The sequence below is a fragment of the Mustelus asterias genome, chromosome 6, assembly GCF_964213995.1.
Source record: "Mustelus asterias chromosome 6, sMusAst1.hap1.1, whole genome shotgun sequence".
In the NCBI taxonomy this organism is placed as follows: Eukaryota; Metazoa; Chordata; class Chondrichthyes; order Carcharhiniformes; family Triakidae; genus Mustelus; species Mustelus asterias.
This window is the reverse complement of record NC_135806.1, coordinates 64,070,628-64,089,383: the sequence shown is the minus strand read 5'-3', so window position 1 is coordinate 64,089,383 and position 18,756 is coordinate 64,070,628. Positions and strand designations below refer to the sequence as shown.

Sequence of the window (18,756 nt, the reverse complement as noted above, 5' to 3'; positions counted from 1 at the left end):
TTTTCTTTTCAAGAGATTGGTGAGTAAGCTATACCTATTATTAACTCCCAAAAGTTCTATTCTGTTTGAAGGTGGTCTTTTATACTTGTTATAAATGTAAGACTGCATTCATACAAACATAAAAGCTTTCTTTCCTTATCGCACATTTTAAGTCGTTTATAAAACTTTTGAACCTACTCTCAAATTATGCAGGGTTAGGCTAATTGTAGGTAAGGTACTGATGAAAAGTTCATAAGACTGTTATAAGCAATGTCAACCAAAGTAAATAGGCAATTACACCATTTTTAAAGATTTGTGTCAACATGCTCCAACCTGGACAATTAAGAGAAAGCCCAGGCATCGTGCTACAAGGTTCAATGGAACCATTATCGTCAAGTCCCTCAAAATCAAATCTGAAAATCCCCACTATAACCTGAACGTAAATGAAGCAACCACACAAAAAAAGGCTATAAAAGCAGGGCAGAGGTTTGTTACAAAGACAGCAGTGCAATGGCCTATTTACCACTATCCTGGCTGAATATATCCACTACTGTGTTCATGAAGCTGGTCGCTATCCAACTTGATCAATGTCCTTGCCTCTGGAAGTGATATGCCACAACTGTCATTGCATAATCACAACTTGCATTCACAGGAAAATGCAAGTTCCAAGTCAAAGGAGGAGTTATTAGGAAAGGTGACCAAAGGTACAATCAAATGGTAAATGTCAAGGAATATCTTAAAATGAAGAGAGGGAGGGGAGAGAGGTGCAGGAATTTAGGATGAAATTCAAGATGGTGGGTCCTAGGTGACTGAAGGCATGACCACTGCTGGTGAGGTAAAAAAATGGAAGGAATATATGAGGTCAGAGTTAGTGAAAGAACTGGGGAATATTTAAGGATGAGAATTTTAAATGTGTTGTTATAGGACTAGTGTAGGCCAATAAGGACAGCATTGATGGGTGATAACGACTTAGTAGAATATAGGCAGCAGTGTTTTGGATAAGCTGGTGTTTATGGAGGGTGGTGCCTGGCAGGCTGACTAAGAGAACATTAGAATAGTTAAGCTTGAGGTGAGTAAAGCATGAATGAGCGTTCCTACAGCAGAGAGGTGAAGGTAGCAACATGATGTTATGGATTAAAGTGCGCAATCTTTATGATAGAGTCATAGAGGTTTACAGCATGGAAACAGGTCCTTCAGCCCAACTTGTCCATGCCGCCCTTTTTTTTAAACCCCGAAGCTAGTCCCAATTGTCCGCATTTGGCCCATATCCCTCTATACCCATCTTACCCATGCAATTGTCTAAATGCTTTTTAAAAGACAAAATTATACCCACCTCTACTACTATTTCTGGCAGCTTGTTCCAGACACTCACCACCCTCTGTGACAAAATTACCCCTCTGGACACTTTTGTATCTCTCCCCTCTCACCTTAAACCTATGCCCTCTAGTTTTAGACTCTCCTACCTTTGGGAAAAGATATTGACTATCTAGCTGATCTATGCCCCTCATTATTTTATAGGCCTCTGTAAGATCACCTCTCAGCTTTCTACACTCCAGAGAAAAAAGACCCAGTCTATCCAGCCTCTCCTTATAACTCAAACCATCAAGTCCCGGTAGCATCGTAGTAAATCTTTTCTGCACTCTTTCTAGTTTAATAATATCCTTTCTATAGTAAGGTGACCAGAACTGTATACAGTATTCCAAGTGTGGCCTTACCAATGTCTTGTACAACTTCAACAAGACGTCCCAACTCCTGTATTCAATGTTCTGACCAATGAAACCAAGTATGCTGAATGCCTTCTTCACCACGCTGTCCACTTGTGACTCCACTTTCAAGGAGCTATGAACATGACCCCTAGATCTCTTTGCTCTCTAACTCTCCCCAATGCCCTACCATTAACTGAGTAAGTCCTGCCCTGGTTCAATCTACCAAAATGCATCACGTCGCATTTATCTAAATTAAACTCCATCTGCCATTCATCAGCCCACTGGCCCAATCGATCAAGATCCCGTTGCAATTGGAGATAACTTTCTTCGTTATCCACTATGCCACCAATCTTGGGTGCCGATTTTACCAAATCGGGACTAAGTGCCGGGTGCGGCCGTAAATCAGACCCATGCCTGGCAGCCGCGCTCCAGCGCCCCCATACGCCTTTTTTTGGCGCGGGTCTAGTGGGTGGGGCCTAGCGCATTTGTATCTGTCAGAGCGCCGAACTGCGCAGTTCGGAAAGAATCTGACAGAACGCGCCCGGGCGCAACACAAAAAGCAGAGAGCGGAGAGAGCCTCTCTGTCGTTCATCCTCTGGTCCGGGGGGGGGGGGGTGCGGGAGGAGGTGTGACTTATCATCCCCTTGGGGGGTGGGGGTGGGAGGGGAAGGGGTGTGACGTCTCATTCTTGGAGGGGGGAAGAGGGGGTGTGATTTATCATTCCCTGGGGGGGGGGGGGGGGGGGAGGGGGTGTGACGTCTCATTCCGGGGGGGGGGGGCGGCGTGGAGAGGGGGTGTGACGTCTCATCCTCTGGTCTGGGGGGGGTGGTTCCGCTGACTGTCTGTGGCCGATCCCCCCTGGCACCATCACTGGTACACTACCAGCCACAGATTACTCTTCCCTGCAGGTGTGAGAGAGCGGGAGAGATGGTGTGGCTGGTAGTGTACCAGTGAATGATCCGTCACACCCCCTCTCCTCCTCCCCCCCCCCCCCCCCCCCCAGAGTTCCAACTGGGCCTGCTGCCCCCCCCCACCCCATCCGGCAGATGCCAGCGGACCTGTGTGAAGCCCGGTCACTTCAGCCGTGGCTCGAAGTCAGTGTCCAGGAACGTGCTGCAGGCAGTCGAAGGACTGAAGGTGAGCAGGAAGGATGGTGGAGGAAGACCACGATCGAGGTAGGTTAGCGGTGTGCTCTGCCGATGGGGCCTGCTCCCAGAGGGGTCCGATCCCGGGGGGGGGGGGGGGGGGGGGGGCCTGCCAGGGTGGTTAGAGAGGGTGTCCACGAAGGGTGGGCCTCGTCGATTCCTCTATCGAATAAAAGTACAAGTTGGACTTTTATTTATCAGGTCGGTAAAGGCGTGGACGCGAATTGGGCCGAACGCTGGTAAAGGGGGAATTGATGGTAAAGTTGGGCACGAGCTTCATTGAGTCAATTTAAATGCATGCAAATGCATTTAAATCGTTGCGCCGGCCGATTTGGGCGCGCACCGGAACGGCGCCCGAATCGGCCGTTGGTAAAGGCGCGATCCGCTAGGAATCGGGTGCGAATCGCGGCATAGGCCGGACGCCCAACTTTACCGCCATTTCGCGCCCGAAGCTTTGGTAAAATCGGGCCCTTGGTGTCATCTGCAAACTTACTAACCATGCCTCCTATATTCTCATCCAAATCATTAATATAAATGACAAATAAAAGTGGACCCAGCACCGATCCCTGAGGCACACCGCTGGTCACAGGCCTCCCGTTTGAAAAAAAACCCTCTACAACTACCCTCTGGCTTCTGTCATCAAGATGTGGAGATGCCGGCGGTGGACTGGGCTAAGCACAGTAAGAAGTCTCACAACACCAGGTTAAAGTCCAACAGGTTGAGACTTCTTACTGTTCTGTCATCAAGCCAATTTTGTATCCATTTAGCTATCTCACCCTGGATCCCATGAGATTTAATGATGGGAGTAGATGTTGGATCAGAAACTCAGCTTGGGCCTGAGTTTGAGGTCAAAGTTGCAAATAGTCTGGTCCAGCCGAAGACAGCAGGAAGAAAGGAATTTGGTAGTTAGGGAAAGGAGTTTGTGATGGGGACCCAGGCTTTGGTCATTCCGAGCTTTAGATGGACAATACTGTGACTCATCCAAGGCTGAATGTTGACATGCAGTCTGGCAGCAAAGAGCAGCAGAGGACCAGAGAGAAGGGATTAAGACAGAGTGTAGTGTTTTTAAGGTACATGTTGAAGGTAACCCATGTCTGAGGATAATATTACCAAGGGGAAGCATATGGATGAAGAGGAGGAGGAGAAGGCAGCTGAAGACTAAGGCGTGAGAAGAAGTCAGTCGCTTTACCACAGGAATGTGGTGGTTCAGTATATACTATCTAAAGGAAGCACTAAAGTAAATCAGCAAGCTTATTTCAACAGCCCCTTCTGCACTTGGCAACATCTACCAGCAAGGACAAGAACATAGAGATCATGGGAACAACATCAACTGTAAGCTCTGCTTCCAGTCACACATTACCCTGACTTGGGACAAGCATTGCTTTACAAACATTATTACTGCGCAAAATTCCTGGGATTCTGCATGTACCATCAGCATTTGGACTGCAAAACTGCAACAGCTTTTTTATATAGTACTCTTCACATAATAAAACATCCCATGGAGCTTCACAAGAGCTTTATACAGTAAAATTAGTCAATGAGCCACATGAGCCAATATTAGGGCTGATGACCAAATGTTTGATCAAGGAGATAGGTTTGAGAAACATCTGAAAATAAGAACAAAAGGTGGCGAGGGTAAGGGAGGGAATTCTAAAGTCAAGGGCCCAGACATCTGAAGACACAAAAGCCAGAACAAGATGAGTACAGAAATCTAGGAGGACTGTAGGGCTGGAGGAGATTATAGAGATAATGAGGGTGAGGCCATGGAGAGGTTTGAAAACAAGGATGTGAATTTTGAAATGAAAGTGTTGCTTGGCCAGGTGTCAGTGAACACAGTGCTGGTAGGTGAACTAGAGAACTGGACTTGGGGCGAATAATGATATGGGTTATAGAGTTTTGAATGACCTCAAGATTGCAGAGGGGAGAATGTGGGAGGCCAATCAGGAGTATCTCGGAATAGTCAGGTCCAGAGTTGACAAAGATTTGAATGTGCATTTTATCAGCAATATTATAGAGCTGGAAATAGATGGTCTTCATGAAAGAGAGAACGTGTCTTTGGAAGTTTATCTCAGGATCAAATATAACACCATGGTTGTGGACTGTGTGTTTGAACTCAGACAGTTGCCAGGCAGCAGGATAGAGTCAGTAATAGGGAACAGAGTTTGGAGTGAGGACCAAAAACAATGGCTTCAGTCTTCCAATAACAATACTGTTAGAGGTGCAGCAAGTAAATGAGAAATATGAGGGAACCAGGGATAGATCCTTGGGGATACTAACAGTAATGGCGAGGAAGCAGGAAGTGAAGCCACTGCAAGTAACATACTGGCTATGGTTAGATAAGGTACCAAGGCAAGTGCAGTCCCACCAACTGCACAATGGAGAAGAGGGGTTGGAGGAGGATGGTGTGGTCAGTCATGTCAAGGGTTACAGGCAGATCAAGGAGGAGGAATAGCCTTGGCCACAGTCACATTGGATGCCACTGGACAAGAGTAGTTTTGGTACTGTGGCAGGGGTGGAAATCTGATTGGAGGAATCAAACGTATAATTCCAAGAAAGAAGGATTTGGGAGATAAAGGGTAAAAGTGCTATCAATTTTTCAGTACAACTTGGGATGAGCTTTGCTACACTACTACTACCCGAAGTATAAATTAAGAAAAAAATGTACCTCTTCTAATTTCTCACTTTCATACTTTAAGCAATGTACAAAACAATGATGCCAATGCAGTATATTTAGGGGCAACTTAGAATCACAAAATATTAATGTCAATAGTACACCAAATTCATAATTTTCCTACCAAAATCACCCTACCAACTGCAAGGAGATGGGTGCAGGAAGATGAAAAGAATTAGCATTTAGACTCACAATCGGGATGGATTATTACATTTGTAGGTTTCTTTTTATACCTTCCACAGCAATCCTCCTTTTGGGCCAGTCTTTAGCTTCCCGAGAAAGTGGTTCTCTGATCCGTATACAAATTACATAATCAGCCAGTGAAAACTCCAGTGCATAAAATCGAAGCAGTTCAACCCACAGCTGCCCTGCTGGTACAGAATTTTGTTGATCTAGTCCAAATACAAGTGGAGCCTATCAAAGGAACGTGGTCGACAAATTATTCAATTACCATAACTGTTTAAAGAAATGATTGAATCCACCCACAAGATAGAAAAACATACCTTTCCTTCATTAGAATTGCCATCATCCCCACTTGTAGGTTTGAATTCCCAGATAACCTTGTTATTTTCTACACATTTAAGATTGAAGTTGGCTAGGTTTGCCACCATAAAATCTCTGATCTTGAAAAAAAAATTTTATAGAACAATTATCATGTTTATATATTCCAATGAGCATACATACAATTAAATGAACACTCAAATATTAACATGCCATTGGATTAACAATTCAACTATTTTTATATAGGTTGTGTTGTCCTGCTATGAGGCACAATTTTCTGTGTTTATTCAGATAACTCTCTTCCTTCTTCTCTGTAAATAGTCAACTGACTGAATATGGAAGAGGAAATTAGAGAAAGTTGTGGTAAGGTAAAGTCTGTAATCATAATTAAGAAAAGCACAAAAATATTGGCCTGTTTATGATAAAACTGACTGTGGAGAAGCTGGTGCCAATATCCTTATAGCTATTTTTAAGAAGTCAAACCAATTTGTGCTCCAGAGTTTTTACTCCGGAGTTTTTCTTCTAAATAAATGTGAGCAACACATTTTAATAGGCTACTAACTCTAAGTCATAGTTATTGATTAAAAATTTAAAGGTTTCTTCGTCAAAATATGCCTATGGTACTCTTGACAATTTCTTCTTTTCAGTAGATTGAAGATAAAACAAAGATTAGGTAGGAAAGTATGTAAATATTTCCACATTTCAAACGTTGCTTGTAGCTAGCTTCCTAGATAGCTAATAAGTAACAAAAGAACTAACTAAAATTTAAGAGATGATATCAAACAGATATCTTACCCATAATCCTAGATACACAGGCAGAATACACTCCTTCCTCTGCTGCAGAAAATAGATTACCATCAAAGCAAACGCATAGGGTGGCAGTCCACCTTCATCTGGACTGTCGATGTGACAAAGCTGAAAACAACAAGAAGTTTCTTTCAATTAAAAGAAAATCACACATTTACAATTCTAGAAATGTACAACACAAAAAAAAGGCTTGTTGTGAAAGTTGAAACCTGTGTCTAGTTTCATTTGGTGTTTTTTTTGAGTTGGTGCTGGCAAGTCTGAGGCCCTGTTTGGTGCATAGTTGTTTGGTGATACAGAATCTGAATATTGCTGAAAAGAGAGATGTGAGGCCAATGCTTTTCATAGAACATAGAACATAGAACATTACAGCGCAGAACAGGCCCTTCGGCCCACGATGTTGCACCGACCAGTTAAAAAAAAAAACTGTGACCCTCCAACCTAAACCAATTTCTTTTCGTCCATGAACCTATCTACGGATCTCTTAAACGCCCCCAAACTAGGCGCATTTACTACTGATGCTGGCAGGGCATTCCAATCCCTCACCACCCTCTGGGTAAAGAACCTACCCCTGACATCGGTTCTATAACTACCCCCCCTCAATTTAAAGCCATGCCCCCTCGTGCTGGATTTCTCCATCAGAGGAAAAAGGCTATCACTATCCACCCTATCTAAACCTCTAATCATCTTATATGTTTCAATAAGATCCCCTCTTAGCCGCCGCCTTTCCAGCGAAAACAATCCCAAATCCCTCAGCCTCTCCTCATAGGATCTCCCCTCCATACCAGGCAACATCCTGGTAAACCTCCTCTGCACCCTCTCCAAAGCCTCCACATCCTTCCTGTAATGTGGGGACCAGAACTGCACACAGTACTCCAAGTGCGGCCGCACCAGAGTTGTGTACAGTTGCAACATAACGCTACGACTCCTAAATTCAATCCCCCTACCAATAAACGCCAAGACACCATATGCCTTCTTAACAACCTTATCTACTTGATTCCCAACTTTCAGGGATCTATGCACACATACACCTAGATCCCTCTGCTCCTCCACACTATTCAAAGTCCTCCCGTTAGCCCTATACTCAACACATCTTGCATCAATCAGGACAAATATAAGAACGTCACATTTCAAAAGATCACAACAAAAATACCACAGGAGAAATAGAGGCCGAGTGGTAGGCATGTTGATTTTTTTTGTTTAAGTATTCGTTCACAGGAAGTGCATGTCACTGGTTAGGGAGGCATTTATTGCTCATGCCCAGTTGCCCTTGAGGTGGTGAGTTGCCTTCTTGAATCACTGCAGTCAATGTGGTGTAGGTACACACCCACTGTGTTGTTGGAAGGCAGTTCCAGGATTTTAACCCAGAGGAACAATAATATAGTTCCAAGTCAGGATAATGTGCAGTTTTGGAATGAAGTTTGTAGGTGGCGGCTTTCCTTCAGCACTTGCTAACAATCCTGAGTGTGCTAATAGCTACACTAACAACCAGTCAAGTTTATAATGTTTACGCTCGCTCAACTCATGGACCTTATCTCTCTTTGTGTAAATTGTCATTGTTTGAAATTTAATACTCTTGCGTTTGTTCTGATGAGTGCAAGATGAAAAGCTTCAGCAACATGTCTCTCTTTTCAACAATATTCAAGATACTATTATGGTTGAATTATTGTTTAAAAACTAGATGAATAAACTAATTGGATTTCCTCATCTTTATGAGAGCTACAGTGAGAAACACTGTATCCATTAAAAGCTTGTCATCACAATACATATTACTTGGTACAAAACCACAGATTCATGGAGAAATGCCACATCTGGGGCGGAATTTTCCAAAAAGAACGACAGTGTAATTTTCGGCGCAAACTCAATGTGATTCCTTCCAACCCGGTGGCGCGGTCCAGACCACAATATTTAGGCACTTAAGAGTTCACCAACCTTGGGGATCAATTTATCTACAATGAATATGTCTGACCCACTCACATAACCCTCCTGGTGTTCCTGCAGGAGAAGCTTGCCCACAACCGTCACCAGTGAGAAGACAGGCAGTGGGATGCCCGAACTGAGGTTCCTGGCTCCTTTCGAGAGCTCGGGAGCTCACAGGAGGAGGAGCAGGAGCAGGCCTGTCTTAGGGTGATGTGGTCCTAAGACAGAAAGATACCCTCTGGCCCATCATGTCTGCGCCAGCGATCAAACACCTATCCATTCTAATCCCATAAAGCCCGTAGCTTTATATGCTATGGCGTTTCAAGTGCTCATCTAAATGCTTCTTACCTGTTGTGAGGGTTCCCACCTCTACCATCCTTTCAGGCAGAATTCCAGATTCCCACCACCCTCTGGGTGAAAAGATTTTTCCTCAAGTTCCCTCTCAATCTCCTGCTTCTTACTTTAAATCTATGCCCCTGATATTTGACCCTTGTACTAAGGGAAGAGGTTTCTTCCTATTTACCCTATCCATGTCCCTCATAATTTTGTCCACCTTGATCAGGTCCCCGCTCAGCCTTCTTTGCCCTAAGAAAAACAACCCTAGCCTCCCATAGCTGAAACATTCCATCCCAGGCAACATCCTGGTGAATCTCCTCTGCACCCTTTCTAGTGCCATCTCATCCTTCCTACAGTGTGACATCCAGAACTGCACACAGTACTCTAACTGTGGCCTAACAAGTGTTTTATACACCTTCATCGTGACCTCCCTGCTTTTACAGTCTATGCCTTGGCTAATGAAGGCAAGTATCCCTTACATTTTTTTAATCACCTTATCTATCTGTCCTGCTGACTTCAGGGATCTTTGGACATGCACTCCAAGGTCCCTCTGGTCCTCTGTACTTCGTAGCATCCTATCATTCATTGTGTACTCCCTTGTCCTGTTAGTTCTCCCAAAATGCATCATTTTACACTTTTCAGGGTTAAATTCCAGTTGGGGAACAGGAGTGTGAATAATTGGATGGAATAAACATGGGAGAAAATATTAGGTGCTTAGGGTCCTTGAATGTGGATTAGTGGCCAGGCCTAAGTGAAATGTACCCCGACTGCCAAAAGAAACAAGGGAAGAAGTAGCAGAACTCTGACCATCATTTTCCAATCCTCTCCAGAGACTGGCATGGAGCTACAGGATGGGAGGGCGCCTCACATTGTACTGGATAGCCCAAGTAATTAGTCCAATCAGACTAACCACGGTGATGGGACAGTTATTGGAAAAAATTCTGACAGACGGTATAAATCATTAATTAGAAAAGCACAGATTAATCAAGGACAGTAAGTATGGATTTGTTAAGGAAAGGACATGTCCTATGATGCCTAACAATAAAACTAATTTGATTGAATTTTTTGAAGCGGTAACAAGGAACATTAACAAGGAGGGTTCATGAGCAGTGCATTTGATGTCATCAAAGTTTCGGTGGCAAATTTGTTCGAAAATTAAAAGCTCATAGGCCTAAAGGAACATGGCAAATTTGAGTCAAATTTGACAGAAGCAAAGCATTACGGTTGATTTTTTATGAGTAAAATCTATGTGCCCTGTCTCCCATCAGTACTTTGCAACTCTTGCTTGGATCCTGGATGCATCTTTAACATCTGATCCCACTGGGAAATATAAAGTTACTCTGAGACAGAAGCAGCTGAGACAAATAAAGAGTCAAAATAGAAGGTTTCACAAGGTTACAAAATGATTTTTAGAAGTTCAAAGTGAGGTAGTGTTCAGGTTACCAAAAGGAATAAATTTCCTCAGGGCTCTTCCTGTCTCATTGCTGGAAATTTGGTGGAAGCTTGATGGGAATTCCACCTACACGTTTGAAATGGGATTTCTGCCACGGTTATAGTGGCAGAGCAGAAATGTCAAGAAATTCACCCCTAATAAGTATAGACATTGGTAGTGATGGTGAGGCGGCAAAGGGTGGTGAAATTTAGAACATAGAACAGTACAGCACAGAACAGGCCCTTCGGCCCACGATGTTGTGCCGACCTTCATCTGAAACCAAGATCAAGCTATCCCACTCCCTACCATCCTGGTGTGCTCCATGTGCCTATCCAATAACCGCTTAAATGTTCCTAAAGTGTCTGACTCCACTATCACTGCAGGCAGTCCATTCCACACCCCAACCACTCTCTGCGTGAAGAACCTACCTCTGATATCCTTCCTATATCTCCCACCATGAACCCTATAGTTATGCCCCCTCGTAATAGCTCCATCCACCCGAGGAAATAGTCTTTGAACGTTCACTCGATCTATCCCCTTCATTATTTTATAAACCTCTATTAAGTCTCCCCTCAATCTCCTCCGCTCCAGAGAGAACAGCCCCAGCTCCCTCAACCTTTCCTCATAAGACCGACACTCCAAACCAGGCAGCATCCTGGTAAATCTCCTCTGCACTCTTTCCAGCGCTTCCACATCCTTACTAACAGTAAATATGCACACCAGAATTTTGTTGCAGTTATGTATGAAAAAAGTCAACCTGAAGCAACCGAGAGAAGAAATTATTGCTCTGTCTACTGTTAGAATGTTTAAATTTACTGCAAATTTGATGCGACAGAATTGTACTGACAATTCTTGGAACACGTTAAAAATTCTTAGGAAATGCTGTGTGTGTAAGCAGCTTTTTCTAAAGAACTGCTACAGTTGTTTTCTCAAAGAACTTTTGATGCAGACAGTAACTCATGAGTCTCGGGCAGTTGCATAACCACCTGTCAGATAGTTGAATTTGAAGAGGACAGACAAGTAACCAGATGTCCTGGGGTTAAACAACTATATGCAAGAGGAATATGTCAGACATGCGGCAAGGTAGCACAGTGGTTAGCACTGCTGCTTCACAGCTCCAGGGTCCCAGGTTCGATTCCCAGCTCGGGTCACTGTCTGTGTGGAGTTTGCACATTCTCCTCGTGTCTGCGTGGGTTTCCTCCGGGTGCTCCGGTTTCCTCCCACAGTCCAAAGATGTGCGGGTTAGGTTGATTGGCCAGGTTAAAAATTGCTCCTTAGAGTCCTGAGATGCGTAGGTTAGAGGGATTAGCAGGTAAATATGTGGGGGTAGGGCCTGGGTGGGATTGTGGTCGGTGCAGACTCGATGGGCCAAATGGCCTCCTTCTGCACTGTAGGGTTTCTATGATTCTATGCGGATAGCTGCTGTGTAGCCAAAGGATAAAAGGAGAGTAAGGACCCTCCTTGGCAAAAATAACATGTTGTTCTGAACAATGGACAACACTGTCAATTCCACCCTAAATTTTCTCCAAATCTGTTTTGGGATTTAGAGGCAATGGTGCAATCATTTCCCATTCAGGAAGGGGACAAAAAGTTTAACAAAAACAGAAAATGCTGGAAAATCTCAGCAGGTCTGACACCATTTGTGGAGAGAGAATAGAGTTGATGTTCAAGTCTGGATGACCATTAGTTATTCTCTCTCCACGGATGCTGTCAGACCTGCTGAGATTTTCCAGCATTTTTGGTGTTGTAACAGATTCCAGCATCCGCAGTAATTTGTTTTTATCTTAGAAGAAAAGTTAAAACCTGCCAGATGCCCAAACTGAAACAAAGCAAGCAAATTTCTAAAAATAAAGTCAAAAGCAAATAAAACACAACTAAACAAAAAGGAAAAGCATCTATTTTAATTTACAAAGTGAAGAAAAGGTACAACTTAAAATAATTTAAAATGAAATGTAACTTTATTAAAAATAAGTTCTTACCTTTCCCCAAGTTCTAAAGGCAATAACCAGTGGAGTAAGACAAGGTTCCATCTTCGCCAAGGCAGCTAAGTGACATGTTGTGAGCCATGCATTTTCATTGCCTGCACTCACTTTACATAAAAGGCCACTGAAGGGAATAAAAAGAAAATTAAATAATCATCAAAGATTCGGAGAATGATTACAGCACAGGAGGGCATTCAAACCTGTCACGTCTGTGCCAGCTCTCTACAAAAGCTAGTCCAAATCTCCCACTCTTTCCCTGTTGTCCTGCAAATGTTTTCTTGTCAGGTCCCTTAGACAATTCCTCTTTAAAAATCCCAGTTGTATCAGTTTCCATCACACTCTCAGGTGGTGCATTCCAGATCCTAACCACTCGCAGCATAAATGTTTTTCATGTTGCCACGGGTTCATCTGCCAATCACCTTGATTCAGTGTCCTCTGGTTTTTAGCCCTTCCACCAATGGGAACAATTTTGCTCTAATCTATGCTGTATAGACCCCTCAAAGTTTTCAGCACTTCTGTCAAATCTCCTTTTGACCTTCTCTTCTCTGAAGCAAACAGCCCCAGCTCCACCAACCTACACACACAATAAAATCCCTCAGACCTGGAAACATTCTCATAAATCTTTTCTGCTAAGGTGTTCCCAAGGTACGGTGCCCAGAATTGGGCACAATATCACTCTAGTGGAGACTGAACCGTAGTTTTATAAAGGTTCCTTCCTTTTGCATTTTTATGCCCCTATTTATAAAATGAGGATTTACGGTCAGTTTTTGCAACTCTTGCACAAAATGTTATAATCCAAATAATTTTCACATTTAAGAACAAAGGCGGAGGGAGTCATGCATATTTCAAGGTGACCTTGGTTTACATGGTTTTATTGCCACTCTTTAGATGGGGATCTGTATAAAAGTAATACAAATAATTTGGTACATATCCACAAATCAAGCGGCAAGTCAGTCCATTAAACTAAGCATGCTGTGCTTGAGTCCTCAGGGGGGTGTGGTAGGGTGGTCTTACTGGGGTAATGTAATGTAATGTAAGAGATTGACAGCGGTGTATGGGCATGGGCAAGGACCTTGATTGTTTTGCAATGCCTTTGATGGACAGGACCTTCAATTTAAGTGCCCAGTGATTTTAAAGGTCCACTGCTATTCAGAGGTTCCTTGAATTTCAAAGGCCAATTTTATTGTTAATGCAGGGCAAGTATCTTTTCTGTTTGGCCTTTGAAGCAAACTGTAAAAGTTACAGTTTCTCTAAAGATACTATTTTTACTGAATTCTATTGATTTACCCATTGAACAACATTCTCTAAATTTGTTGGAGTTTTGCCAGAATCCTGGTTATGAAAAAGTATATTCTTCTGAATACCAGTGGTAAGGTCACATGGGGCCACATGATACACTATAGTAATGATGTGGAGATGCCGGCGTTGGACTGGGGTAAACACAGTAAGAAGTCTCACAACACCAGGTTAAAGTCCAACAGGTTTATTTGGTAGCAAAAGCCACTAGCTTTCGGAGCGCTGCTCCTTCATCAGGTGAGTGGGATTTCAGTTCACAAACAGGGCATATAAAGACACAAACTCAATTTACAAAATAATGGTTGGAATGAGAGTCTTTACAGGTAATCAAGTCTTAAAGGTACAGACAATGTGAGTGGAGAGAGCGTTAAGCACAGGTTAAAGAGATGTGTATTGTCTCCAGCCAGGACGGTTAGTGAGATTTTGCAAGCCCAGGCAAGTTGTGGGGGTTACAGATAGTGTGACATGAACCCAAGATCCCGGTTGAGGCCGTCCTCATGTGTGCGGAACTTGGCTATCAGTCTCTGCTCAGCGACTCTGCGTTGTCGTGTGTCGTAAAGGCCGCCTTGGAGAACGCTTACCCGAAGATCAGAGGCCGAATGCCCGTGACCGCTGAAGTGTTCCCCAACAGGAAGAGAACACTCTTGCCTGGTGATTGTCGAGCGGTGTTCATTCATCCGTTGTCATAGCGTCTGCATGGTCTCCCCAATGTACCATGTACAGCGAAAAACCGCACGATCTCCTCAGAAGACAAACACGGGACACGGCGGACAGAGTACCCTTCGTCGTCCAGTACTTCCCTGGAGCGGAGAAGCTACGACATCTTCTCCGGAGCCTTCAACATGTCATTGATGAAGATAAACATCTCGCCAAGGCCATCCCCACACCCCCACTACTTGCCTTCAAACAACCGCACAACCTCAAACAGACCATTGTCCACAGCAAACTACCCAGCCTTCAGGAGAACAGTGACCACAACACCACACAACCCTGCCACAGCAACCTCTGCAAGACGTGCCAGATCATCGACACGGACGCCATCATCTCACGTGAGAACACCATCCACCAGGTACACGGTACATACTCTTGCAACTCGGCCAACGTTGTCTACCTGATACGCTGCAGGAAAGGATGTCCCGAGGCATGGTACATTGGGGAGACCATGCAGACGCTATGACAACGGATGAATGAACACCGCTCGACAATCACCAGGCAAGTGTGTTCTCTTCCTGTTGGGGAACACGTCAGCGGTCATGGGCATTCGGCCTCTGATCTTCGGGTAAGCGTTCTCCAAGGCAGCCTTTATGACACACAACGCAGAGTCGCTGAGCAGAGACTGATAGCCAAGTTCCGCACACGAGGACAACCTCAACCGGGATCTTGGGTTCATGTCACACTATCTGTAATCCCCATGACTTGCCTGGGCTTGCAAAATCTCACTAACTGTCCTGGCTGGAGACAGTACACATCTCTTTAACCCGTGCTTAACCCTCTCTCCACTCACATTGTCTGTACCTTTAAGTCTTGATTACCTGTAAAAAACTCGCATTCCAACTATTATTTTGTAAATTGAGCTTGTGTTTTTTTATGCCCTGTTTGTGAACTGAAATTCCACTCACCTGATGAAGGAGCAGCGCTCCAAAAGCTAGTGGCTTTTGCTACTAAATAAACCTGTTGGATTTTAACCTGGTGTTGTGAGACTTCTTACACTGTAAGTCAGAGCACAGTAACAAGAATTCCTTGTTTGACCTTTGGGTGTCACTAGTTAGCAATGGCACACAAAGGCATACTCTCAGTCATTGGATCTGTTCATAAGCATGGGCAGTAAAGCTAAATCCGAGGAGAATATCTACTGTAAAGTAATCCAAACATTTTTTTAAAATGGCATTTCACCGAAGATTTACCAGCTTTATATTTACATTTTCAGTACAACTAAAGAAAAACAGGCATGTTTTTACATTCTTAGTATGTCTGTAGATATGACACCATTGACAATCTATTGATTCAGGGGTTTACTTTTAAGGTATCAAAGGTTTACATAGTTTAATATTTGCTAATCAGCAAAACTGCAAAAAAAAAACGCAATGCGTTTCTAATATGCTGACTCTATAGAAAGTTAAATTGCTTTCGAAAAATCAAGCATCTTTTGAAGCGTGGTGAAAAGGTCATCAACCCAACAAACTTCACCCTTTCAAACTTGTATGATCACAGAAAATGTCTGAATTATCAAAAGACCATAACTTGAAACAAAGTTTAGAATCATCTATAGTAAAGCTATTTGTTGAAAAATCACAGGTTGAAAGTAGTCAATATGAGAACGTATCAAGAAAAAACAACGCCCCCCCCCGCCCCCCGGCAATTGTTTTACAAAAGCTATATTATTTAAAGTATAGATACAGAAGGGTTTACTGGTTAAGGCAAACCTTAAAACACCTGGTTTTACTCATTTTCTAACTAGTTATTGTTCACAGTTCCTCCTGTGAAATTAAGGAAAGTGTGAACAAAGAAGAAAGCTTTATAACTGAATGCAAGTCTTCCCACATCTAAATGGGATTGGTTGGGTTCAGTGGCAAGTCATCCCTCGCAGCTTTTTAGTGATGAAGTGACAAAATGTGCATACCTCCAGAGGTCAGGGAAAGAAAGAAAGATAATCTTAATACACGGTGCAATGAAAAAAGGAAGAATTTAAGTTTAACATGACTTCTTATGGTGTGTTAAAAAGTGTATTATTAAATTTGGTTCATTAAAGCTCAGTTAGTCTTTTACAAATGGCTCAGTTCACATTACACATTATAGTACAGTAATTACATTCAGATTAAGAAAAGTAAGTCCCGACAAACCTTTGCTTGTCTCTGCATAGTACGACAGGCACTCTGGCATGGAACTCCGCCTCAACATCAATGAAAGAAACTGAATAAATTTGGGAAGAGCAAAAAAATCTATTTAACAATTCTTCTGACTGTTAAACTGTTCTTTCTGCTCATCACTGGGAGATTCAATATTTATGAACTGAGCTAGTACTAAACTAACCTGAACAACACATTTACTAGGGACTGTGTTGACATTCAAAATGCAGATCCTTCAAAGGACCATATCCTCTGGCCCAGTTACACATTCTCTTGAAGTAGAACTTAAGCGTTACTTGATAAACAATTAAAAGGCACACAATATTCGTCACTGTATAAACATGGTGACTCACTTTCAGTGGGCAACAGTCTTCTAGAAAATTTTGAAGAAGAACCCCTATTCTGATTTACTGGAGCTCTAATGATTTATTTTAGTTTTTGTAAATTAGCTCCTGGGATAGGATCTAGGGCCTTCTACTTTTGACCTATTGGAAAAGGACAAAAATATTACAAAATGTGGCTAAATTTTAATTTGCTGGTGGCATTTAGTTCAAAACATTGTATATGCCTATATAGTTCATATGTTAATTTGTAAAGTATGCCATAACTTAAGAGGGCAAGATAAATTTCTGTAGTTCTCATGTCTGATTAAGCTCCAGGCAAAAAGATGGACAAATACAATTCAAAATGTGTATAACTTATATTACATAATCATTCAATCTATATATTATTCTATAAAATGTACTGGTTTCTAAAAACAGGGCAAGATGAATGTAATAGATGAAAAATATCTTCTCTTATCACTTGAAGAACTTACTATTGTTCTTAAGGCTTTCCTGAACCAGCAATAGCACATCTGGTTGATTCATCTGAGAAACAAAAAGGAAAAGTCTACTTATTTATGAAACAATTTTTTAACTTACCGCTTTCATATAAAACTTGTTTCTTCCTTACCCGGTCACAAAAGTATCAAAGTATTATTTGCAAGATTATTAGGGTACTCAGAATACTAATTGTTAAATTCTAATTTTCATACAAGAAACCAATTTTATCAGAAACTAACACAACTTTATTAGTCTTTTTGTGGACTGGTTAAGTGGGAAAACTTAGAAGTGGGCATAGCATAGAAAAGATGCCAAGGTAGTTGGACAACAGGAAATTATATCAAGATATAAAAGAAATTGCAGTAGAAATATTGGGTCCTTGAGAGTGCCTGTGGGAATTGTGCATACACATGAAAGTACAAGACTGTAAAGTCTATGCCTCTCTGGAATTCAAGACCTTGGATCCTTGAGATAAGAGACAGTTGAACATGGGTGGAAGTGAAAAGGGTTATTTGGTAGTGTGATATTCACATGAAAGATACCTGGCTAATCAAGGAAGGTATGGTCAGACACAAAACTCAAAGTGATCGGTTGAAGGAGGGGTTAACTGGATAACAGACAAACAGAGAGACTTGAAGACCTAAAGACTAAAGCTGCGAGATAAACCATTTGTGCACTCTACCGTCTAGACCTTGTTGTGGCTGGTATAATCTGCATTAAACTGTAAATCACTGCCTGTGTTTATAGCTACAGTTTATCTTAAAACTTAATAAACTTGTCCTGGCTTTGTCTCAAAAAGTTGATTCACCACCAAACTTTGCTGCCAAATCTGCTCCTGCCTAACAGGTGAGAAAGACCAAAAATTCTGACACACCAGTCTTCACAAGGATCATATTGTTTGCATATATAGTTCCAAATGTTTTGTTTGGGACATAGCAACATACAGTGCTGGCATACATATTAAATTTCTTCAGTATATTTCTGTTCATCATTAAACATCTAAGCCTTTATACTTAATTTAGAAAATTCCTCTGTTACATAGTTTTTGATGATATACAGAGCAAAGTGTAATTTTGCTATGGGACCGTGGGTTGAGTCCTGAGAGAATTCATTCCAAGATGGGTAAAATGAGTTTGACATTTTAGCAGGCCATGCAAAGGAGGTTACAAAGTTACACAAGATGGTAGGGAAAGCAAGCAATGCCCGACAATTATCAGACACTGAGTCTAGACTGTTTGCAACTGTACAGAGATTAGAAATACCAGATGGTGCTACTGAGACCAGCCTCTCTTGCAATCAGAATTCGCAAAGCAC

General features: G+C 42.5%; 1 protein-coding gene across 9 annotated transcripts in view; it reads right to left on the bottom strand.

Annotated features, from left to right (window-relative positions):
• LOC144494902 (terminal uridylyltransferase 7-like) overlaps positions 1-18,756 on the bottom strand; it is a 90,740-nt gene that overhangs the window by 34,461 nt on the left and 37,523 nt on the right. For all 9 annotated transcript variants that reach the window (XM_078214432.1, XM_078214426.1, XM_078214431.1 and 6 more), the window contains exons 7-12: positions 17,436-17,487; positions 16,613-16,682; positions 12,474-12,600; positions 6,798-6,917; positions 6,005-6,124; positions 5,735-5,915 (exon numbers count right to left, since the gene is read on the bottom strand). In XM_078214432.1, the coding sequence (XP_078070558.1) occupies positions 5,735-5,915; positions 6,005-6,124; positions 6,798-6,917; positions 12,474-12,600; positions 16,613-16,682; positions 17,436-17,487 (670 nt within the window). The remainder of the gene's footprint in view (positions 1-5,734; positions 5,916-6,004; positions 6,125-6,797; positions 6,918-12,473; positions 12,601-16,612; positions 16,683-17,435; positions 17,488-18,756) is intronic.